The 26,711-nt window shown below is 33.8% G+C and overlaps 1 protein-coding gene across 1 annotated transcript in view; it reads right to left on the reverse strand.

The window, feature by feature from the left end:
- The window catches only part of LOC120424992 (neural-cadherin), a 106,265-nt gene extending 80,222 nt beyond the window's left edge, over positions 1–26,043 (reverse strand). Inside the window, exons 1-2 of the mRNA XM_039589361.2 lie at positions 25,268–26,043; positions 2,564–2,707 (exon numbers count right to left, since the gene is read on the reverse strand). Of these exons, the coding sequence (XP_039445295.1) occupies positions 2,564–2,707; positions 25,268–25,319 (196 nt within the window). The 5' untranslated portion in view covers positions 25,320–26,043. The remainder of the gene's footprint in view (positions 1–2,563; positions 2,708–25,267) is intronic.
- Between the last annotated feature and the right edge of the window lie 668 nt (positions 26,044–26,711).

A 26,711-nucleotide genomic window follows, 5' to 3' on the forward strand; every position in this document is an offset into this window, starting at 1 on the left:
GTAAAATTACACATTTCTAAAGGTAAAATCACACCTTTTTTCTGACATAAAAGATGTACCCCTTCCCAGATGTAATATTACCATGATTTTTTTTCTGTGTACCTTTTTTTCTAAATAACTAAAAATTCAGAGCAAAATAAGAAAAAGTTTAGTTTCGAAAAGATTTTCGAATGCATTCATCGTGAAATTTAAGCAGAATTTATCATAACCTAAGTAAAGGAATTTTTGAATCTTCAATGAAATATTTCAAATTTGGAATTAAAAATTCAAAACGTATTCTGGAAAGAAAACTGTTTCATGCTCTTAAACAATTTCATAATTAATTCACATCCATGTTTGTTTAGGGTTTTTTAAACGTTTTTCAAAAATAAACTAAAAATAAATTATTAAATGCTTGAAAATCCGTTGCAAATCAACCTGAAAAATCCGGCCACAAAAAATATTAAAAAAATATTTCAATGAAATTTGAAGTTAGATTAAATAACGAAAAAACGAAACTATTGGCACTACGCCCCCCGGGGCATGGCCTTCCTCTAACGTGGGATTTCTGCTCCAGCGCCTCTGACGAGACAGGAGAAACCGGGACCGACGTTTTACTTCACCATCCGATAGAAGCTGACGAACTTTGATCAAATTCCAATGTATTTTTTTTGCCGCGTAAAAAAAATAATGCTAGTAAGTCCGTTGCAGTCAATCAACCATCATCAGGTGAAGAATCAGGGACAAACTAAAAATTAAAAAAAACACGAAAATTGTATAGAAAAATATGTTAAATAAACTGAAAACAGTTTGAAATACATTTTCTTGCATTGATCTAAATTTGAATTTTGATCAAATTCCGATTTACAGAGCCCCAAAAAGTTTTTTATTTACTTAGAAATTTTGTAAATTAATGATTACAAAACAACTAATTTGTATATTTTTATGGCCACTAGATCAGATAAATGTAATAGAGAAGAGATTTGAAATGAGATTTGACAATGTGTAAAAGTAAAATTTAAGAAAAATACTTCGATTTCTTTCAATAATGCTTATAATTCAAAAATGACTTCTGGAAATATTAGTATCAATTAGTTTCCAAAATTCTTAAATCGAGCAAATTATGCTTTTAAGGGAAATGTTCATTAATAACTTTTGTTTTCAAAATGTTACCCTTCAACAATTTTGAATATGTTTTGGCTTTGCAGTAGGACTGGTAGTCGTTAAACAATAACTAAACAACAATAATTTAACAATACACTACTTAGGGGAATAATGATTTGATAATCATTTGATTTTGAAGGTGTAACTATTTTTTTTTCACTATTGAATTGAATCGGTTATAAAACAAAATTGTTGATTTAGATGCATAATAAACGACCCAAAACAGTTCACAAAGATTTTAACATTTTGAAGAATCGATGGAAAAAGTATAGATTTTGTTTTCTTATTTCAAAAGAATTATTATTGATTATTTTACATTTTTTTTGCAATCATAACTTACAAACATGTACTTGGTATTTTATTGCAATAATACCATCTCACTTTTCTGTCTTAACTACCTTAATTCAGCAACAAATTTACTGTTTTCTTGAAAAAAATATGATTATAAAAAAAAACTACAATAAATTATTTGAACATAATCTTGACCAAGCTAACTATTTTATTCGAAAGCCATTAGTGAAGGGTCACAACTTTTTTTTAAACTTTCTCAAAACATCCAAAATATCGCGCACGAGACCACCCATCGCGTCACGACAAATGGATAAAAAAAATCAGACAGTCATAACGCAAACAAACAGTTTATGAATGGAATGAAACCACACACAAAAAAAGACAAAAACTACTCCCCAAACAACAACAAAAGCTGCCTCCCCTCTGGAAAGAAGCGATTAATTTTGTAGCCCAACAGAGTCAAACCGAACCCAAAAAACAGAAAACAAGCACTGACGCCCCAGTGGGTAAACTTTAGTTAGTCCCAAAGCTACCCTCGTCGTAACACGACGACGCAAATGGTGGGTGTTGGGTGCGATTGTGGTTTTTTGCACCCCAACAGGGGACAAAAAAATCGTGAACACACAGAAACAGAGAATTTATGCTTTTTGCCCACCTACTGGGGTGGGCGTTGCTGTGCAATTTCAATGCGCTTTTTTAAGGATCTTGAAATTTTGGCACAGAAATTCTAGAATTTTTGTTTTCAATTTGAAAAAATGTGTTATTAATTTAGTTTTTTAACCTATTTGATAGAATTGTCTTTATACAACATTTTTAAATTTCAAACTGTGCATGTAAATGTACTCAACGACCTCCCCCGTGGGCAAAAAGGACCAAGTCCCCGGAATGTACCCCCGCAGAAAAGTCCTCGTTGTTTGAATGTTTGCCCTCCAAAACGAAAACATCATAAAATTCACATTTCACAACGGTTTTTCGCCGCTTGTCATCGGGTCCTTTCTCGGAATGCTTTCGAAAAACACTTTATTCACATTCACACACACAAATTCCTGCGGGAATTTACTGCCTGGTGCAACGAAAACGACGAAACAAGATCCGGCGCAGAGGTCACTTTTCAGGGTTGCATACTTACACTCATCGTGATCCTTGGCGGTGACGGTGAGTACGGTGTGCTGGATGTCCTCGTTCTCGTCGACCTCCGCCTCGTACAGGGCCTTGTCGAAGTACGGTGGGTTGTCATTCTTGTCGGCGATGCCAATACGGATAAACTTGGTAACTGTTGGAAGAGAGAATGAAAAGAAATTGTTAATTATTTTGAAATGTTGAAGCTAATCTTTAAGAATTGAAGCTGTTTTTTAAGCATTATAAGTTATAAGTATCAATATCAGAGAACAGAAGAACAGAAGAACAGAAGGACTGAAAATAGAAAGAAATCTTTTCAAATCAAGTTCCAATGTACATCTTTCTGTGCAGTTCAGTGTTTCAATATTTGATTTGTTCAATTATTAATTCAATGGATTGCTCAGATTCCAAACAAATCATTCCACTCTTAGATATTTGATATCAATTTGTTACTGGCTCAGCACAAAGAAGCAATTCCATCGAATTCCCTCACCCTGGAGAGGTGCAGTTCCAAAGAGGGGGAAAACCAATAAATAACCAAGTTCGCAAACATATTTTCCCAAGGTAAATCTGGAACAGCAAAAGTAAAGTATAATATGTTGTGTGCTGCTTTTTTTACGCTGACTTCCGGTGCCAAGCTTGCCAATATTAAATTGGCTGTCGCAATACGGAGCCGCTCATAAATTGGCGTCGATTAAATACAACTGCCCAAGCTGGGACTAATTTTTGTTTGGCATCATCGATACGCAGGTCTCGCTGGCACGCAGTCAACTTTGCTTTTGACCACACACTCGATTTGGGGCCAAAATCGGCAAACATTCAATTTTCCCCCATTTTCCTCCGTGTGCGCTTTTTTGTGGAGAGGAAGGCAAAAGGCCAATCCTTAATGGGCTTATCGTAAATTTTACCCCGGAATTGAGCTTACTGAGCCCCCCCCACCCAGAAGTTGAAGCAACGCTCGAGAGGCTCGTGTAAAGTGCAAACGAGGGACGTAAAGCTATTACCTGTTCCACTGCTGGGTGGTGGCCGCCGGTGTAAATCGGGTCTGAAAGCTTGCCCACCTCGCCCACACTTGAGAGACCGGGTCCGGCCAGACTAATACGGATTTAAGATTGGATTATGGCGCCGGGGCCCTACGGGTTTGGACGGTTTGGGAATTTGCGATTATGAACTGGTGGTGGAATCGACCTGTGCAATTTCAGAAGCGATGGCAGGGCAGTTTTTTTTTACAAACTTAAGAAACTCTCTCAGCAATGTAGAAGTATATGAAAAAAAAATTTTTTTTTTGATATTTTTGGTTTTTTTTTTTGTGGTTGTCAAAAGACAGGCTAAGACCACAGTTGGTCCATCTGGCCGCCGTTGGCTTGTTAGTTGTTGTTGGTTTGTGTCAGAGTTTTGCGTCGTCGTTTTTGGTTTTAAACATTGCCTGTATTTTTTCTATGACCAAAGAAGTCATTTTGCATCATAAGTTGGTCCATATAAGTCTCCATACATTTTTAGCAACCATCGATACAAAAAGGCTATTAAAATATTCAATAATCTGAATCTTGAGATAAGATTTTCTAATCGATTTGGTGTCTTCTGCAAAGTTGTAAATTTTACACTTTTTTTAAATCGGCTTTTTACACAGAGACAGAGACAAAGACTATTCAATTGCAAATTCAAATGACATCTGCAATACAGTTAAGACATCATTTTTTGGCGGTTTTTAAAAATATGATTTTTTTCGAAAAATTGGAAACACTGCCAAATCAATTTTGGCATTTTTTTGGTTCAAAATATAGATTTTTCATCATCTGAAACAAACACAAAAACGAAAATTTTCAAAAATGGGTTCAAAAATTGTGATCAATTGTTCCCTTGTCTGTTTCTGAATTATGACTCAAAAAATGGTTATTTTCAAAATGTTAAGAATTTTCTTAATTGAATTGAAAATTATTTAAAAAAAAAACACATTTATGTGAAGTTTTTAAATATAATTTATTTGAAAAATCCACTTCTAAACTGAGACAATTTTCTCTCTGGTATTTTGAAAATTGAACGATTAATTTCTGAGACACACCTCACAAAGAATAGGAATCGATGAAAATGAGTTTTTCATGGAGTTTAAAAAAAATGAAAAAGTTACCTAAAAGTTATTATCTTCAAAACGGTGCACTTATTCAAAAATTTGGTACTTTTCGATTGCAAATTTAATTTGGCCTCCACATTTTTTTCATGGAATTGTTTGACTGCATTATCGATATTTTTCAAAATTCAATCCTTTTTCAAAAAATTATACATTGGAAACCTTCTAGTTCTATCTAGTACTAGTTCTATCGTTATCGTCGGGACGATAACACTGTTTTACTGAAAGTTTCTTAAATTCCATATTTTCTCGAAAATACTCAAATTTTTATATTTCGCAATATGGGTATTAAGAGTTTCGAAATTTTGCATGTTTTTTAAACTATTTAAGGCCGTTGCATATATTTTTTGGAAATATGTCACTCGACTCTGATCAAAGTTGTGATGGCGGGGGGGGGGGGGGGTTAAAAAAAATAAAAAAGTTAAAAATTGAAATAACAGGCCACGGTGTAAATATTTGAATGAAAAAAGTGTTTTAAAATGCATAATACACCTGTCCAGCTGTTTTGCAATCATTAACTTCCAAATTTTTCAAGTACTGACGAAAGTTTTATATTTGCGAGGAAACAATTTTTTGCGGTGCTGTACATTGTAATTTCATAAAGGTTCAAAATATTTTTAAACAGGTCTAAACATGTTAAATATGATTATCAATGCAGAAAAAGGCATTTTAGATTGTTCTAAGTTCTTTTTCCATTTAAATTTTGATATTTTTTTGAAAAAATATTTTTTCCCCCCTGATTTTTCAGACCAATTTTAAAGGGGGGCGACATAAACTTTAAAAAATATTTGCAACGGCCTAAGAGTTTTTTAAACATTATACTTAAATTTTCACAAAAAAACCGTATTGTCTCGAAAATACTCAAATTTATGTGACTCACAATTGGTTATCAAACGATTCGATAATTTGCATGCATTTTCACTGTTTTAGAATTTTTTGAATGTGATACTAAAATTTTCACAAAATCCCGTATTTTTTGAAAGTAATCAAATTTGTATAATTCGCAACGATTCGATCATTTAACTGTATTTAGAGGTTTAGAGATTTTTAAATGAAATTTTGAAATTTCATAAAATACCGTTTTTTCTTGAAAATACTAGAACTTTTATGATTCACAATATGGCTATCAAAAGAGTAGAAATTTTGCATTTATTTTAAAAGTTTTAGAGTTTTTGAATGGAAAAGCAGGTCAAATTTCGCTTCGTTTCATACCCATATGCAAATCATGAAAATTTTAGTACTTTCAAAAACATACGGTATTTTGTGAAAATTTAAGTATTTCATTCAACAAATTCTAAACAGTGGAAATGAATGCCAAATTTCGAATCGTTTGATACCCATATTGCGGATTTTAAAAATTTGGGTATTTTCGAGAAAATACGGTATTTTGTGAAAATTTTAATATTTCATTCAAAAAACTCTTAAATTGTTAAAAACATACAGATATTTCGAATCTTTTGATACCCATATGGCGAATTATAAAAAAATGAGTTTGTTCGAGAAAATACGGATTTTTTTTTGAAAATTTTAGTATTTCATTCCAAAAACTCCAAAACAGTTAAAATACATGCAATATTTGGAATCGTTTGATACTCATACTGCGAATTTTAAAAATTTGAGTACTTTCGAGAAAATATAGTATTTTGTGAAAATTTGAGTATATCATTCAAAAAACTCTAAAACAATGAAAATGAATGCAAAATTTTGAAGCGTTTGATACCCATTTTTCAAATTAAAAAAATGTGAGTATTTTCAAAAAAAAAGTTACTTTGTGATTTTCTTAGTATTTATACTTTTAAAATAACCGTATCTAATCTAATCTAATCAGACCCTAATGCACCCAATCTTTCGAAGCGATCCTGGAGAGTTCCTTAGATTAGATTACGCATTTTGTGATACTTTTTGCTTCAATATTTTGATAGTTAGGCTTCAAATTTAGTCTGTTCAACTTATTTTCAGAACCATACTGCATCATGAACTCAATAAAGTTTTTATACTAGTATTTATGCGAACATGAGCGGTATCAAAGCTAGAATTTTTAAATAATTTAATCAAAGATGCACTAGTAATCAATGGATTTTTTTGCAATTTTAACTAGCCCTGATTTTGGCAAATAAATTTTTCATATCATTACTTGGGGAAATATACCCATTTTAAGCCTAATAAGCGGTCGTTTTTGAATCATGCTGGATAATCTGGAGTGTTCCTTGAAATTTACTAAAATCAAGTACACCAACGAGTAGAGCAACTTTTTGTTAACATTTCTGTTTATTTTCACTTTTATTAAAAGGTATGCTTTTTCTTTTACAAGCATTTAAAAAAAAATCCCAAATGCATTCTAATCAGTCGAGTACATTGAGCCACGCCCATTTTTCTATTTGCTGCTTAGTTCTTTTTTTTTCTTCCAGCGCTCTTTTGGGTCTTTTTAGTGCTGCCAAAATTGATGTTTTTTTTTCTGCACCAGCTTTGTTCTTTATTTGCCTTCTCTTCTCGCTCGGCTTTCTGCAGCCTTCGATTGGAATGGGTAGTCAAAATTGAAACGTCAAAAGACTTAGTGCGTTTGTTTTTTGGATGGTGCTTGCTAATTATTTACATGTTTCGGGATTATTTTTCAAGTGAGTGACTAAAGAATGTGCAAAAGAACATGTTGCCGGTAGTTGGAAGCAATCCTATATCATTAGCGCAAGTGAAAAGATATTGAAAGCGACTTTCGTTAAGCAGTTAACCTCTCATCTTGCGTGTGGATGTGTGTGCCACCAAAATGATGAGAAATGGTCTCGCAAAATACAAATTATAATCAAAAGTGCATTAAATTTGATCTTTTTGGCCAGTAAATGGCATAAATTTGCGTGCTTACTGAAGGCGGTGCCGTTGCTGTTAAGTTTATATCCTAAATAGTATTTTTGGAGCTTTAATCGAGCATCAAACTCTTCATATGACGAAGATAGGTGTTTGATTAGAAAGGGTATATTCCCCCTATGCACAAAATATTTTGGGAATGATCACAAACTTGCTTTAATTACAATTTTTCAAATGAATTTATAAAAAATATAAGTTATACGGAAATGCGAGGAAATTTAAGATTTGTTATGTTTATTGATCCTCAAACTTTTAGTCAGTTTTACCCCAATTTTCTTTGTCGTAGGGGTTATATTTGGCATGAGTTCTTCTCATTTGTAAACAAACAAATGCTAAAAATTTCACCCTAATCGGAGCACCTCGATACGACCTATAGAACAAATCGAGCAAAATCTTCAAAAACTTCCTCTTGCATCTTTTTCTCTCTGTTCAAAAAAGTTTCAGAGTAATCAACAATGTGTGCAGACAGTAACTTTAAACAAACTTGAAACGAGAGAAAAAAGTACAAAACATTTTTGTCTTGTTTTGCGTAAAAACAATGAACCAACGAAAAAAAAAGTCATGCAGCTCCGAAAAGCAATTTAAAAAAAAACACTTCCAACATTGTGAAACTATCCAATTTAAACGATATTCAATCGACAAGTACAGACTTCCAATGAAATGGAAAGTACCAATCTTGTCACTCCACTCCACTTGGACAGACATGGTTATAGCATGGTGAGTAGCGTGGTTCACGTTTCTATGAAAAAGACAAAAGTTGTTATTTTGTCTTGCATCAACCGGAATTTCGTTCTTTTATGTCCCCAGAAGCACTCCTGAAAATTTGAGCCCATTTGGTAAGCTCCAGTTTTAATTTGAAATTTATATGGGATTTTGATTTATTTTCCATGGGAAACTATCTTTTTTTACATTGTATTAGGATTTTTTTTATAAATCGATGAAATGACTTGATTCTTATAGTAGGAGATAGGTTTTGAACTGGGGAACAACTTTGTAGAACATACCAACATGCTAGGAAGTGACCCTTTAACCCTCTCCCGCCCATGGTTACTCCAGAGCACCAAAACTTTGAACTCAAATATCTCGGAACTGACACAACTTTTCATGGTGCTTTAAGTTGCAGGTGTTCATGTAGAATGTATACTAACATCTCCCCAAATTTCATCAAATTTGGTTAAGCACAAGGAAAGTTACAGTGTGAAATGTAAACAAAAATTGGCCAATTTTAGGGAAATAAATAAGAACTGTTTTCGAAAGCCCGTAGAAATTACCAAACACAAAATTTTATGAAACAAAAAATGTTTTGCTATCATTTGAACCTTGGACAAGAACCCCTGTGAATAACATTGTGAGTTTGGACCGGTTTTAAGTGTTTTTCAACCTTTTTCATTTGGTGCACCAGAGCACCACCTAGGCATATGAGCAACTAAATATTCAGGAGCACTTTTTTCAAAATTACAGAAAAAGCTTATTTTTATCAAAACAAAAGTTTATAAACGTTTTGACTATTCATAAACAAAACAAAACATTGTTATTAGATCGATAGTTTTATTATTATTTTCCTCATTTTTCATGAAAATGGTTGTTTGTGGGTTTTGAATGAGCCAATCAAAGAAACCTGAAAATGCAGAGATTTTAGAATTTGTAGTTAAAACTTCAGAAATATGGTCTTACAGCAAAGAATAAGTAGTTTTTAACACATTTCGAAGCGTTTTCAAACAAATGAACCAATAGATATGAAGAAAACGAGATTTTGTGGTTTAAAAAAAAGTTGCTCATCTTCCTGATGGTGCTCTGGTGCACCACTTCAAATTCTACTTTTTTGCCATAATTCGATGTTTGTGGGTCAAAGTAAAGTATTTCCTGCATTATTGTACCAAAATTAAGCCATTTACTATTTTTACGATAAGCAAACAGCTCTGGGCGTTAGAGGGTTAAAAATACAGATACTTTTAGATGGTGGCTTTTGAAGTAAAGCCCCGTGCTGAACCACTGAACCAAACGAGTGGCACTTCATTTTCCCGGGAAAATCAATTTTCCCGGCTAAACAGAAGATCAGCCGTTGCTTTTCCCAAAACTCGCATCGTTCTCGACTGTTTGCGAAGCAAATCTTGCGTGCAAAAAAAGAAAGCTTGCTTTGCTTCAAAATTTATTGTGTTTGCTTCGCCGAAGCTCGTCCGTTCACCCCCGCCCGGCGAAAGTGGATTTGGCTCTTCAATAAACGATCCCATCGAGCGATAAACCGGAGAGCTGCTTGATTTTCCCGAGAAGCTTTAAAGCTCACTTTAATTGGCCCCGGGAAGAGAGAATGGCTTTCCTCAATCACTCCTCGTGTGCTATGTTTGTGTGTGGTTTCCCCTTGGTTGCACACTATTTACAGCAACTTGCCTCTCTGGTGGGAAGGCAACCAGAGAATGGAACAGAACACCGCACAACATGGTGCAATTTGCGGGCAAAACGGGCAGGCATTTAAGCGAAATGGCTTCCATCTTGGACGATTGCTGCTGCCGGCTTCTGGGAAAGTGCATCGAGTGGAAAAACGCCACCATTATCACTCCACATTTCCTTCGAGCTTGAGCTTGACTTGACTTACTGGTTGGGGAGATTCTCTGTAAAATCGGTTTCTTGTTTTAGTTTGAACCAACTTTCAAGCTGAAAAAAAAAATTACAATTTCCAAGAGAACTCACCCAAACAGAAAAGGGCTTCCTCCGTGAAGGAATGTGCTTTATTTCCTGACCTCTCCCAGAACTCACAGCTGGATGCTGGTTCAGCTTAGCTCGAGGGGCATCTTCCTTCTGCCTCGACCCAGGATGACGAGAATGAGGTTCCAAGGTTGGTCTTGCAGTTTTGCAAACAACAATATTGCGCTGCTGAAGCCATCCCTGTTGGCTGACTGGCTGCAACTGAATGGTAATCATTTTGCGCTCGCTTGCGAAACCCCCTCCGGGAAGGTTTGCACGCACGCACATCCCGGAAAATGGATCGAATGAAAAGTCTGCTGGAGGCCATGGAAAAGTTCCGTTTTTTTTGCCCCCGGGCAGGATGTGCCCGGCGAGCCAGAGAAGCTGGGAAAGCAAGCCAGTTGGTGGTGAATTGTTCGCAGTGCGTCTGATTATTTTGCAATTGTTTTAAAACAAAGTTGTTTCGTGAGCTGGGAAAAAGTTTGCGTTGAAAAATATGGCAAAAATAATGTTAGCGCTGTTGAGAACTTATGAATAACTGACATAAAAATTTCTCTGTAAAAATAGTAGTTTAAGCTACAAGATTTTTTTAACACGAGTGCTGAAAAAATCGAGTTTTGCAACGAACTTAAAACATTTTTTTTTTTGCGATTCCGTTGATTGTTTGAATCTAATTCTTATCATTTATATCATTAGTAAACTGAAAAATGGCGCAAAAAAAAACATTTGTAAAAATGTGAAATATATGAAATAAACATGGATTGTTTTCTTAAAATGTACAGAGAGACAATTAATTTCAATTAATTCAATTAAATTCAGTTTACAATATTTTCTTTAAATAGAGGTTTTTTAAGCAACTTTAAGGAAAATTTATTGTTGAAATAAATGAGTGAGTAAGCAAACTTTTTTTTTTAAAGCAACTTTTCAATGAAAAAGTTTTGTTTGAAAAAGGTTAAAAAAGCAAATTGATCATAAGGATTATATTTTTAGCATTGAAAATATCCCAAAATTGGTCAAGAAATTGATTACCAGCAAACAACATATTTTTTATTAATTTTGAAATTCGAAGAATAATGAATTGAAAACTATTCAATCAATATTTTTGTGCTTTAAATTTTTTTAAATGATTTTTTTTTCAAATATATTTTTTTGCTGCAATTAATTTCAGAATGCTTATTTTTTTTAAATGTATTGTTTAATATATTTTGTGTTGAGTAAATTAAATTTTAAGAAACATGAAACGACCAATTAAATTTAAATGTTTTATAAAAATAGTCAATGATATCACGGTTTTAAATTGAAATCGACGAAGACAATTACAATAAATTTTAATGAAATCAAAGTAAAAATAAATGAAATAAAAACATTTTTGAAAGTTATATTTGAATCAATTTCTTTAAATCAAAACATATGAAACATATTTGCAACACAAGATTATTAATTTGTTCACTAAAAAGGACCGAATTGAAATAATTACATGAGAAAAAAATGTTTACTTTTTCAACTATTATAAAACATTACATTGCTTCAGAAAAATCAAATCTATCCCGCAGGGCCAAAAGGTTGGGCACCCTTGCTGTAGAACGTAATAGTTGATAAAAAAAATCTCTTCAAGCAAAAGCGACTTTTCGCAATCGCAAGTAACTATTCAGGATCACCACAAATCGCTTTGTACTCTTCGACAACGTTCTGAGGTGTGAAATTTCACAAGAGAACCTCACTCTTGACATAATTTTCTCCTTCCGAGGAAAATTCAAAGTTCTGCATTCTTTCATTTTTCCAACAATTGCCATATCTGGAGTTTTTTTTTTTTTTGAAAAGGTCCAATAAACCAAATTTCTAGTTTTTGCTTTTTGGGTGTTTTTGAAACCGCTTTGAGTCAGGGGTATAATAAAACACCCAAAAAGCTAAATTTGAAAATTTGGTTTATTGGAACTTTTCAAAAAAACTCCAAATATTAGCTTTACATACAAGTCACCAAGGGTTTTCCAGAATATCCCATTTCTCTAATCACCCTAATGTACATGAAAAACCCTAATATTTCGGTTCAACTTTATGTTATTTGAAATAAAACTCCCAAAATTTGTATTTTTTTTTTAAATTCAGGCAAAACAAAAGACGCATCTTCAACTTTTAACTGATGTTATGAAATTTCGAAAAAAGCATTATTTTCTGAAAAATATCGATCTCATAGATAGGCTGATGCAAAAAAAATTCAAAGTTTTTGTCCCTCGGCTCAGGTCAGGGGAAGGGGCACAATTTGAAAAAATATATGTATACAAAAATTTAAATAACACGCCAAAGTCTATAAATTTAAATTAAAAAAAAAATTTAATGCATTTAACACTAATTCAGTTGTTTTACCTTCATAAATTTTTAAAAAATTTAAGATTTGACAAAAACATTTTTTGCGAAAAAAACTTCAGTACTCTACTGTACATCGATTTTTTTTTTCAAAAATTCCTAAATATAAATAATCAAGCAAAAAAATAGTTCTCAGTGCATGAAAATTCGTTTAAAATTCCATTTAAATTTTGAAGTTTTTTGAAAATTCTGTTTTTTGCCCCCTGATATTTTGGGCAAATTTTGAAAGGGGTGACAAAAACTTTTAAAAATATTTGCACCAGCCTTTTGAAAAACATAAAAACAATGTCTTGATGCATCATAAAATTTATAATCGATGATGATTAAATCATTTATTTTATCGACAAAGTAAAAGGCCTTTTAAAATATTTTTTTTTGAAAAATGTTCAATTTTCTGCGACTTTTAAAAATTTCAAAATACCTCAAATATTTTCGAAAGTCTTAATTTTTTTTACAATTTTCCACACTGCTCGTTGTTAAGATACGGACTTTTAAAGTTTTTTTTACTCAGTGTTACCAATTAACCCTCATTTTTCAAAGTTTTTAAAACATTTGATTCTATTGTAGGTGGTGTGATTTTTTTTTTGCTAGATTAAATGAAATATTATGAATTATTCAAATTATAAAACAGTAGAAAAATCTTAAAACATTAATTTTAGAAATTGGTAATCCATCTGCCAAAATTAACAAATTTTACTGAAAATCGGCAGATTTATAAACAATAATAAAAATCAAGGTTTATCGGTCAATTCTGGCCAAATTTAGTAATGGTCACCGGTTGAAATTTCGTGAAGATGGTGTATTTTTATACTTTTAATGTGTAGCTATATTTTCAAACAGAATTTTTGACTCAAAAAGTGAAAAAAATGACAAGTCCCACGTAAACTGAAAAAAAAAAACAAATCAAAAAGTTTTAATGCATCATTTGAAATGCAGTCCTCCAAACCCATTCCCAAGAAAACTTTATTTTTTATAGCGTTTTTAAGTACTTATATAAAAAAAGATTAGTTAGTGAAGCGTTAAAATTTTTGTCACTGCTGATAAAAGTAGAATTTTCCCTTTAAAAAAAACTAAATGAAATAGAAACTAAATTTGCATTGCTTCAAAAATACTTTTAAATTGTTTGATGAAGAGTTCAAAATTATATAAAATTGTTACACTAGAATGTTATTGCTCCATTTTTCTTGCTGTCGTTTTTTTCCCAATCCATCAAATTTCAAATCATTCCTGTAGCAAAGAAGAAAAACGTTGTCCTTATCACTTGCCTTCAGAACAAAACGAATCCCCAAAAAATCCATCTTCCATTTTTTAATTAAAAATATCACGTCCAAGCTCAAATTTTTCATTTCCTTCCATTACCATCTTGCAGCCTGCAGCCAGTAAATTATCGCCACGGACCTCATTTTTCGCTTCGTCATCGAACTGCGGAATTTTTTCGCAATATTTAGCTTTCATTTTTTGGACATTTTTTTTTACATTTTTCGTAATAAGTCACGTCGTCTGCGACGTCGTCGTCCTGGTCGCCGGGACGTGGTTTATCCTTATTTTCCCCCCTCAGAAACATTCATTTCACAAATTGGTCCAAACCCAGACCGCTGCTGCTGCTGGTGGTGTCTGGTCAGTTGATTCAATTTTAATCACTGCAACCGCATGGAATAAGTTTTCCCAGTGCCAGAATTTATTCGGTTGCAATTTGGGGAAGATAGATCCCCGCTATTTGTGGTCCATTACTTGGTGCTTTTCCAGCTTGTTCCACATTTGCCTCGTCCTCCCACAAAAAAAAAAGCTTGAAATTCATATGTGTGGTGTTCAGGTTCCTGGTGCAGGTCCTTCCGCATCATATTTGCCCAAAAGCTTCCCGAAGCGGGAGAAAGAGCCGAGGTTCTTATCGCGCGTTCGCCAGCATTTGGGGAGTAATCATTTACGGAAGTTTATTTACGCTTAACCTGCCTCCCACCCCACCTCAACCACGTGTTTTCCTAACTTTTTGGATCGAGAAGGAAAAAAAAGTGTGATTCTGATCATTTAGTAGGGTTGTTACACCTTTCTCATACCCATTAAAATATTTGTTTTCCTTGTTTATGCCTGAAACATAAAATTGCTTTGAAGACTTCTTAAAACTGAGTAAACTTTATCTTGAATCTTATCCACTGTATAATTTTTTGTGTTATGAAAATAAATTTGAATTAAAAATCTCACAAAAAAAATGTTTAAAAAAAACCCGAGAAAATAAACAAACTCAAACCCTGGTTTCCAACCACATTCGGTCCGAAAACCACGGCACGCTTGCAAGTAAAGGAATAAATATTTAGTAGATTATGTAAATTTATGAGCCGAGCAGCAATGAAATTCGCAACCTGGCACCTCATCCGGCACAGAAGTGAGAAAAAACGAGGAGGAAAAAAAGTACATTAAACCAAGTGTGTGGGCTTGGAAAACCGAAAAAGGGTTTTCCACACAGTGTGAATAATGGAAATTTTCCCACTTCTTTTTTTTTTTTTTTTTGCTGTTGCGCTCACAATGTACATTAACGCAAATCGGTTGAGGTTAGGGTTAATTGGTAAGCAGTTATTTTCGGCGAGAGGAAAAGCTCATTTGCATAACTTGGTGGCAGTAGGCAGCAGCAGTAGCGGTGTGGAATTGATTTAAACAGTCGTGAAAAGGGGGATTTAGTTAAGTGCTTTTCGATTTATGATTCTAAGGGAGAGAAGCTTTGGACTGAAAATATTGTGTGGTTGCTAATAATTCTTCAAAATGAACTTTCAGAAATTGCTCCATTTTATCTGGTAATATATTATAAACAAAAAAATGAATTTATCTCGTCTTTGGACAAACTGAGGGAGGCAAATAAATTGTAATTCCAAGCAATAGTTTATTATTTTTTAAGAAAACCTTTTGAAAATCCCTGTTTATCTGTAAACAGATTATGTAGACTGCCATTTTATAAAGAAAAACAACAACATCTGGCACACGGTTATTTGAAAAAATGTGTAGCATTTATATTACATAGAAAAAGCGTAAAAAATTTGTATTATTACATAATTTTTCATTAAATTAAAAAAAACATGCGATATTTTACATCAGAAACTGGTAGTTTTCAGCTTTTTTTATGCGCAATTCTTCGTCAAAACCAGAAAAAGATTATATTCAGAGAAAAGAATGAAGAAAAAGTTGAAGTTTTCCGAGGTGGTGTTATAAATTCTGTAACATTCTCGAAAGTGAATGAAACGTACTTTTCAGAAAAGGTGTGGAGCACATGGAACAAAAACTGTTGACTTAAAAAGTTTTTTAAAAAATAATAAAAATAATGGGCAAAATGAATTTAAACTTTGGAGTCTAAGCGCTAGATTCTTTCGCAACCAATCAAGCTCAATGCCTGCAAAATTGACCCATTTTGTTACATCCTTATCATTATCTGAGAATAGAATGGTCATATTTTCAATGTTGAAAAATGAAACCTTTGTGATGTTATCTGATCTTTCCGACAAAAATATTTACGAAATTTCGGAATCGATTCTAACATTTCAAAAGGGCCTTATTTTGAATATTTGACCTTTTTGAAATGTTAGAATTGATTCCAAAATTATGAAAATATATTTTTATATTAAATTAGAATATTATACAAATGATTAAGTTAATTTTAACATTGAATATATGCGCCATTAATTTTTGAGATGTTGGTAGTTTTTTCCGCAAAATAAAAAGAACAAATTAATCACATACGGAATGGTATGGAAACATACTGGCCGTGGTAGAGAAGTGTTCAAAGTACCTCAAGAAGAACTTTTCATAAAATTTTGAAAAGTTTTAACAGTTAGTCAACTATAATTGAGAAAATGTTGATGAATAGCATTAGTTTACTCCTCTCAAAGTGTCTAGATTTTCTCTATGAACATGATTTTAAATCGAAAAACGGAATGCATATAACATAAAATAAGTTTGTAAATATTAAATATTATGTGCTCTTGAAACATAATTAAACAAAATCTTCAATTTTATAGGCATTTTAAACAAATTTCATATAAAATGTGAAAACTTGTATTCGTGCTTCGAATTCAGTTTAAAATGCAATATGAATCGATAATTTCAAATACAAAACTCGTTTTAACGACTTTAGGCAAAATGTTGAATTTGAAAAAAAAAATACCTAGAATTCATATGTATTTGTTAAAAAGCATATAAACTTAGTTGACTTAATATAAAAATTGATATTTTTTTCTTCAAATTTATATTATCAGCTTTAGTGTTGGTACATTTGACGTAAACATAGAATTTTAAAGTCACCCCAGAATTCAAATCAAGAGTTTTTAACATAAGAATAATTTTAACTAACTAAAAAAAAATTTATAAAAAAAAAACGCATGATTTTTGTGCGCCCTACATGTTCCAAAAATAATAATCTTGAAAAACCTCATCAATTGTAAAATGTTCCAAAATTAAATTGATATCCTATCAGCTTCACCTCGGTTTGCAGTACTAAAAAAACACATTTTAGATGATACTTCGTCAACTTCAATTTTCTTGTTTAATTTTCAGCATTTCAGCAATCAGAAGTCCAATCTTCAATTTCTCTCAAGCAATTTTGTAAGAAATTTTCTAAAATTTTCTAAAATATCTGTGGTAATGGACAATCATAGGCTCTGTTTTGAAAATAAAATTTTCATTCAAAATTAAGGCAACTTTTTAATTTTGCAATTTTTCTAAATTTTCTAAATTTTGAAAATTATATCAAAAAATCTTTAAAGTACTATTTGATTAAAATTGGATTTTCCATTTAAAACCAATGTCAAAAAAGTTTTCGAGTATTTTTTTCAGAAACATTTTTTTAATGATTACTCGGTAACAAAATTATTGTTCTTATTTTTCTATTAGTCAAAAGTTGCTGATTTTGTTCCCAAAAATATATAATTTAGAAAGACTGTTAATCAATGGAATTTAAGAAATTGTTTTCTTTATTATTTTTTATTTTAAAATGGGTAAACTTTTTCATCAGTGTTTCAATTTATTTTCTGAATAGTCCTCAATAATATCTACAACTTTTCGTCAGAACAAAAAAAAACCTTCCCAAATTGTTTGAACCAATTGAAAAATTACAAAATATAACAATCCACTAAACCGGCTGATTTCGTAGAGAATTTTAGTTTTTTTTTCAGCAACAAATATAAAAAAATACTTGAAAAGGGATGTGAATAAACTTCTGTAAATTTAAAAATGCTTGATCATCTTTTTTCGAAGTAATTTCATGTAAATTTATGTGGTGAAATCGTACTAGCGGCCATTATTCGTATGAATGCTTAATATGCATTTATTACGATGATCCATTTTTACTCAATTTTTTAGATAAATTACGAAACATGACTTAATAAATTTTCGCGAAAAAAAAATTGAGGAAGCCACAATTTTTTTCAACGGCGGTAATTGAAAGATGATTACAGAAAAGACATTTAATCATTTGACTTAGAAAATAGAAGGTTCAAGTTTGAAGATGTGTCAACTGTTTTTTAAATGATCAAATTTCGACTTGTGCTTGTGCTGGTGTTGCAATGCAAAATATCATCAAATTTAAATTTAAAGCTTTAGGATTTCGCAAACATAAATTTTGGAATTAATGCTTAGAATTTGAATTGTTTTAGACTGACAGGGTTAAGAGCAGGGGTGCCCAACCTTTTGGCCCTGCGGGCTATATCTGATTTTTCTGAAGCAGTGGCGGGCCGGATCTAATATTTGATAACGGTTGAAAAAAGTAAAAAGTATATCTTGACTTTAAGAATATTTTAAAATGATCAAAAACACAGAAAATATAGAAGTTTAAAAAATATATTTTAAATCAGTTTCAATTCGTTATTCCACGAAATTCAAATTTTATGGACAAATATATATTTGCTCCCTAATTTCTTTGCTCATTTTGAGTCATTTTTTAATATTTTTAAAATATGTGCAGCAATCAGTACGAATAATTTGCATATTTAAGCCATTTAAAAAAAAACTTTATCACAGAAAAGTTCTTCTGGAAAAATATATTGGGGTTTGCTTAGTTATTTATCTAAAAAATAGTTTTAAATAGAAAAAAAAACTTCTACGTGAAGTTTACACAGTTAAAATTGAATGAATTTTATATTTAGTTTCATTGTGTACATTACTAGACAACAATAAAAGTTTTTTTTTCATAAATTTCTCAATTTTACAAAATGGATAATTTTGTTTTCTTGCACCATTTTTCAGTTTAAAAATATCAGTATAGAAATAATATGAACTAAATTCAAACATGAAGAATGTTTGTATAATTGTTTAAAAATTGTTAATTCAGACAATCAATTTATTTATTTTATATTTCATTAACAGCCTTTAGGGCCGGTCATAGAACTATATTGAAAAGCCGTCGCGGGCCGGATGAAATGGCTTCTCGGGCCGGATCCGGCCCGCGGGCCGGACGTTGGGCAGGCCTGGTTAAGAGGGAAGGGACAGCAACGTTAATTTGTCTTAAAGTATTTACAATAGAAATTTGGAAGGGTTTCTGCTTTGAATTTCATGGGTGGATCAATGTAAAAAAATCGTAGATGAATTTTTAAATAACAATTGGACGTGCGTTGTTTTTGAAGTGTTGATATATGCAACACCTCTGATAATATTGCCCTCAAATCTGAAATAATTGAGAACAAATAGTCTTGATGTGTAAAAATTTTATGTAAAGAGACTACAATTTGTTTTCCACCTCTCTGAAAGCAAACGAAAGCCTCAAATCCAGTCCAACAATTTTCCAGAATATTCAAACAAAGCTTTCCAAAGGACTTCAACGCCTTCAATCCTTCCCTTCCAAGCGTTCCAGAATTCCACTGACTCAGCCCTTTTTGTCCCCCTTCTCCAAATGGTCCAGCATCGTTCTGGTGTCCACGTCCATCCATCCATTCCCGCAAAAAAAGCTTCAACGCTCGGACATGAATTGACTTCTGCTGCCAGCCCAAAAACCCGTTCGAAAACTGAATTACGGCGCCAACAACCGACAATTCGTCACTTTGCTGACGGTGCGAATTTGGTTGCTCTGAACAGACACTCTTTCTTTTTTTTTTGGGGCGTTGTCACACACGTTACATGGTGCTGTTTGTGTTTGTTTTTTTGTCGAGGATTTTTTTTTTGTTGGGGTAAAATTTTGCGTCAAGGTCTTTGTGCTGGGGAAGCCAAAGGCATCACCCTAATGAAGATTTGCGGTCAGCTTCCCGGAAAACAATTTCCAACAAGTGAGAGACTGCTAGTAGAGTGCAATCATGTATCTTGTCGTAACCACTAACTTGTGTGCTCAGTTCAGGGCGTCCAGTTGAGTGGAAAAGTTTTCCATCCCCGGGACGACGACGATGATGGTTAGTTTCGGAAAAGTTTTCCGCTCCCTCACTCTCTTTGGTAGTTTTTTTTTCTCCCGAGAAAATGACTTTGGAAGAAAATTTCCAGCGAAAAACGGTTAAATGCAAAGCTTGCAATCAGCCGCTGAAGTCTAGTTGTAATGACTAGAGTCTTTCGTGGAAAAATCGTGCTGAATCGAGCGACTGGGACCTTCAATCGCTGGAGGGAAAGTTGTTCAATCTGTTTAAAAAATAGTACTTTCGCGGAGTTTGATGGAGGGAGCGCGAACTTGGTTGATTTTTTATTTGCTGTTTTCGAGTGGATGCACTTTTTGATGCAATTGACTTGGGGGAAAGTTGTTCAAATGAATGTTATTTAAACTGAAAAGTTTTGCTGCAGCATTGCGATCTCAGAGGTTGATATAATTCATGACGATAAAGTCTGAACACCAGTTACGTCAAACCTCACCAATAGAAAGTATGTTATGTATGATAAAATCAATCAACCTCAATCTGACGAAGACAAGCGCTTCCGAATATCCGTCCCAGTCGATATCGATTGCATTTCCGTGTCATAATCAGTACCGGGAATGTTCCCCATTTCCCCCCATCATACACAGACCATGTCATCACCAGACAAAACTCATTAAACGGTGATTGATGTCAGTTAAGACACTTTCCGGTAGTGCGCTTATCAGCTACGGCATATATTTTTGCTTCTTCCTACCCCAAACGGATGTCTGATGTCCTGACGACGACAAGATATGTGTTCAAATATTTCCCCCTGACTGAAGCTGCTAGGCCTGAGAACTGGTCCAAAATTGGTTCGACCTGGGCGTCTCCCGTTTCCCAGCAGCATCAATTTATCATGTTCACCTGAATAGCCTGATGTTAGGACCGGCGTCGTTGTCGCCGGCTTCCTACTCATATTCATGCAAAAACGTATTTATATGCTATGAAAATTGAACTACGAAAGCAGTGTTGCCAACTTTTCGACATTTCTAGATAAAAGGTTGATTCTGCCAACAATGACGACTAGCAACCCTGCTCTCCCAAAATGCCTCCCAGCCAATTTCAGGTTCGAGAGAGAATTCAAAGTTGACGTTAACTTCACCTGAATCTTGAAATGTGTCCCCCCCTCCCCCCATGGAAGTGGTGGGGACGTTTTCACGCCAGGTTGACATCTTGATACAAAGGCACACGAGGACGGATGTTGGCCAAGTTGGCGAGTCACATCCGATAACATAATGGACGGACGGGACGGACTGACTTGGGCAAATATTGTGAACAAATAGGGCGAGGAAACGGAAACTGTCATTATTTGGACAGGTTCAACCTTTGGTAAACACTTGCTAGGAGGTAAATGGTAGCAAATTGGATAATTTGAATGATGACAGGGCAAGGCAAGCTTAAGGAGTTGAAAATAAATTATTATAAAAGACATTTTAATGATTGAAACAAAAAAATATGTTTCAATGTGAAGTTAGAGTTGTTCCAAAAATTGTTGCAGTGGTTTTCATGATTTCCGATTTTTATTTTTTAAATATAATTTTAGATTTAAAACAAGAACAAACTGAAGAATGGCTTTATTTGAGAACTGGAAAAGTGGCCATATTTCATGGGAATCTGGAATATGGATTTGCAAATGTGTACCGTAAACCGGGGTGACATTGATAGGATTTGAATTTATTTTTGGAATGTTTTCCAACTAGTAAGGGTTATCTCAAGACTGTTATTTTTAAAACATGTACTAGGGTAGGCCACACAAGGTCCATGCATTATTTTTGAAAAAAGTTTTTTTCAATGGTGTTCAAATAAAATAGTTGCGTTAAAAATTCTTATTTTCAATACCGGGGTGACTTTGATACATATAGTTTTTGTTGTTAAAATCAGGTCATAGGTGTTCAAATTTTATTTTCACGTCAAATGTGCCATCGCTAAGGTTGGTAATATAGTTTCCAACAAAAAAAAAAATAATATATAGTTTACTGAGTTCATCAGCTTTTTTACAAAATACATATAATTTCATATTGCAGTTTAAACTGAATTCGAAGCACGAATTAAAAGTTTTCACATTTTGTATGAAATTTGTTCTACTGAAAATGCCTTCAAATTTGAAAATTTTATTTAATTATGTTTCAAAAACACACGGTTTTTATTATTTACTTACTTCGTTTACCTTTGCTAGTGGAAAATTGTCCGAAGAATCTGAAAATGCATTCCGTTTTCCGATTTGAAATCATGTTTAATGAGAAAATCATGACACTTTGAGAACATGAAAATAATGCTTTTCATCGAAACGAAACTATTGGCACTACGCCCCCCGGGGCATGGCCTTCCTCTAACGTGGGATTTCTGCTCCAGCGCCTCTGACGAGACAGGAGAAACCGGGACCGACGTTTTACTTCACCATCCGATAGAAGCTCAGTGGATAAGGCGGGAATCGAACCCGCGTCTCATAGCATCATCGGGATCGGCAGCCAAAGCCGCTACCCCTGCGCCACGAGACCCATCGCTTTTCATCTACATTTTCTTAATTATAGTTAGTTAACTTTTTAAACCTTTCAAAAGTTAATGAAAACTTCTTCTAGAAGTACCTTGAACCTTTCTCTTCCCCGGGCAGTATGATTTGATACCATTCCGTACGTATTTTATTTGTTCTCATCATTTTGCGAAAAAATCTCAATCCTATCAAAGTCACCCCGTTTCACGGTTAATAATATTCATAAAATTATACAAATTGATTCAAATTCCCTAGCTAAAAAAAAATCTATTATTTTAATGAGAATTTCCAATTTCTCGCGATTATGAGTATATTTTGTGTAAAATGCTGAAATTTTTACAAAATACCGTATTTTTTTTCGAAAATTCGTAATATGGGTATCAAACGACGCTAAATTCTGCATGAAGCATACACAATTTGAATGTTGGCATGAAGCTTGCAAAATTTCGCAACGTTTGATACCCATATTGCAAATTTTGAAAATTTTAGTATTTTTTAAAAAATACGGTAATTTGTGAAAGTTTTTAGAATAGAGAATGAAAAAGCATACGAAATTTCAATTCGTTTGATACCCATATTGCATATCCCATATCCCCCCTAGAGCATGACATACTTTAAGGATATTTCGTATTTTACGGTAATTTGTGAAAATTTAGGTATTTTCCAAAAAATTAAACTCTAATAAATTGAAAAGCATGAGAAATTCCAATTTGTTTGATACCCATATTGCAAATTAAAAAATTTGAGGATTTTTAAAAAATATACGGTAATTTGAGAAAATTTTAGTATTTTACAATAATGCTTTAATAAATTGAAAAAAAAAACAAACAAAATTTCGCTTCGTTGAAAATTAGCAAATTTATTTTTTATTTAATTATTTTACCAATTTTGAAAATTTGAGTATTTTTGAAAAAATACTGTATTTTGTGAAAATTTTGCTAATTATAAAAAAAAAACTCTCAAAAAAATGCATACAAAATTTTGCTTTGTTTGCAAATTATTGCAAATTATGAAAATTTGAGTATTTTCGCAAAAATACGATATTTTGTGAACAATTTTGAGTGCATATTTTATAGCGTGTCCCAAAAAATACGAAGCCGAGGAAATCAATGCGCTTTACCATATTGAAAATTATGAAAATTTGAGTATTTTCGAAAAAAAATCGGTATTTTGTGAACAATTTTGAGTACATATTTACTAGCGTTTCCCAAAAAATACGAAGTCGAAGAAATCCATGCTTACCCATACTACAAATTATGAAAATTTGAGTATTTTCGAAAAAAATCGGTATTTTGTGAACAATTTTGAGTACATATTTACTAGCGTTTCCCAAAAAATACGAAGTCGAGGAAATCAAAGTGCTCAGTTCTCAAATGATAGATAATCATGTTAGAAACAACTCTTTCATACATGAAAACTTTCGGAAAAATCGTTTACCATGTTGCCTGGGCATTTTTATGAAAAAAATCAGTTTTTTCGATATTTTCACAAAAACTGCTAAAAAAAAAATAGCAAATCTCAAAATTTTAAATTGTCAAAACAAAAAAAAATTGGTCTGTGTTCCAATTAACAAGTAAATATATCGATTTGGCCTTTTAAAACCTTGTTTCAATTTTCCGATAGCTTTAATGTAGAAAAATACGAGTCTTGCTTTATTTTTTTTTTTTTCAATCTTTTCCTTCGGTTTTAAACACACAAAAAATCCTCATCGCACAGAAAAAAAATCATGGTAATATTACATCTGGGAAGGGGTACATCTTTAATGTAAGAAAAAAGGTGAAATTTTATCTCTGGAAATGTGTAATTTTACCTCTTTTCTGGTGTAATGCCACTTTTTCAGTCTAAATTGAGGTACAATTACATCATAAAAGAAGTAATATTCAACCTTTCAAAATTACAGCTTCCAAATTTACATTATTTTTTACTGTGCGGTACATATATCTTGTAAGAAAATTTCCGCCGAAAATTTTCGTCAAAGCAAATTTTTTTTAGTAAGGCTGGTACAAATGTTATTTAAAGTTTTTGTCATTGAATTTTTGAATATTTTCGTTGTTTAGCATCGTAAAAAGTTTTTTTTTCCCTATATTTTGTTGTTTTCGTCAAGTCTTTTTTTTATGAAAACTAATGATTGCAACACAACTGAACTAGTGTAAAATGCATTTTAAAGCACTTTTTGCATTCAAAGGTTAAGACTATATGCCATATGGCTTGTTTTTTTTTTAATTTTTATTTTTATTCTATTTTTTTTTTCAACACCAGTTTCTCGATGTCATAAAACGTGACAGAAATCCATTGTCACTAAGTTAATAACCACGTTCAATGATAACACAAGCAAGCTCCCTAAAATTAAAATTTTTAGAAGCTTGAGATATTCATCCCTTTATTTTTTTAATGAAGTAGTGAAAATTTGAATAATTTAACTTTTATAAGCCTTAACTGAAATGTTTTCAAACTCGCCCTAATTCCAACACGCTAACAAAGGAAGGGCCTGAACGTCACTCGAACAAACCCGTGGTGCCTGTTCAACACCCCAAATCGACCAACATCGTTATCGACTTTGTGTGTGTCTGCATAACGAGCCAACTTTTCCACTCCAGCAAAGTCCAATTCCGGATCGTCCCAAACAAACTTTCGATGTTTTCCCGGAATCTATAGATAGCGGAGAATTGGATCAACTTTGCCCAGAAAGCTTGGGTGGGGTGAGGCGATGTTGATGTCCATTACTGACGGCAAAAGTTTCTCCTTGAATAGCTGTGAACCAATAAAACCGGGACGATTGCGAAATTGTCCACGGTAATCGCGCGGCGCGTGAATCGCCGTTTAAGGGACCATTTCGCTGCTTACCTAGATACGTGCTGTTTGTGAGTACCCAGAAGATCTTGAGTGGATCTACCATCACTTCCGAACGCTGAACGTGATGATGGCAGCAAAAGTACAGCAGCAGTAGCAGGACGGTTAGTCACCAGTCCTGGAGGAGGGGTAGCGGCGGCGACGCGGAGTATCCTTGCGTTGTCCTTGTAGTCGTAATCGTTGACGTCGTCAAGTACAACACTTTGGGCCAAAACTTGAACTTCAAAGGTGGTGCGGCGGCCAAAGCTCGTGAAACCATTAAGCACATTACAAATTCCGCCCATGCAAACACATTCAACTTCATCGCACCAGCAGCTTCGAGCTTTCCGACGAGAGCTCCGGCTTGGGCATGCCACCCCTAGCCCAAGAAAGCACCACAAGGAACAAAAAAACAGACGGAAAAGCTTCACGATCTCATGCACTGATACGAGGCTTGCGGGGTGGCTGCCCCACCTTCAACACACATATTCAATTAAATTTTGCACGCCGCACCCAAGAAGTTGCGCACACGAACTTCCCCTTAATCCTTTTTTTTTCCTCCTCCCAGTAATCCTTTTGCTTTGCAAGCAGCTGATCCTTCCAGCGAAAAGACTACCGACCGAATCCGACAGATGACCACCACCGGCACCACGTGGAACCCCCGGATGCAACGTGAGTGTAATCAGATTATGGTCAGTCGTTGTAGTCGTTTTCGAAATCCAAAACCGAAAAAAGTGCTTCCAAATCCTTAGCGAACTCCTCAACTCACAACAGTCGTTTTCGAGACTCTCCGCGCGAACCACGCCGGACCGACCACGTGCACGCGCCGCATTCAACTAACTGAAGTGAGGAACTCCTCCTACCCAGCTGCTCCGTACGGGAACTCATCCCCGGGAACTCACGCTCAGCGAGGAACTCGCTCTCTCCCAGTGAGTCCTCGCACTGTTATCGCTGTTAACCGTGGTCATGCCGCCGCAGCGAGGACACAGTGACACACATTTCCTCCGACGACGACGACGACCTTCATGGGCACCTTTGGTGAGTACCATAACAAATCGGAACTCACTCTCGCGAGTGTTCCTCACAAGAGAGTGAAAGTGTTCACTTCGAGTCGACCAAGGAATGCACGTTGAAAAGTTTTTCGAAGAAGACGGCAGTAGGCGTGTGCTGGTTTTAATTAAAAGTTTGTCGATTTCCGAACTTGTAGTTAAAACAAGCGACGCCTTTGAGGGGACGCCGGCGGCGGCGTCGGTTCATTGTGTGCATGTTGAATGGGAATGTACGGCGTGTTTTTTAAGTGGGTGGGAAATGGGTGAGGGAAGAACGTCTTGTAAACTTTTTTTTTTGCTGCTGCGTTGGCATTGATTCACTTGTTCTGAGGTTGATTGTATCGCAAGTGGTTACATTGACTGTGTTTTTGGATAATTAAAAGTTTGTGTTGTTTACAAGTTTAGCAGCA

This window comes from Culex pipiens, chromosome 2 (genome assembly GCF_016801865.2).
Source record: "Culex pipiens pallens isolate TS chromosome 2, TS_CPP_V2, whole genome shotgun sequence".
NCBI classification, from domain to species: domain Eukaryota; kingdom Metazoa; phylum Arthropoda; class Insecta; order Diptera; family Culicidae; genus Culex; species Culex pipiens.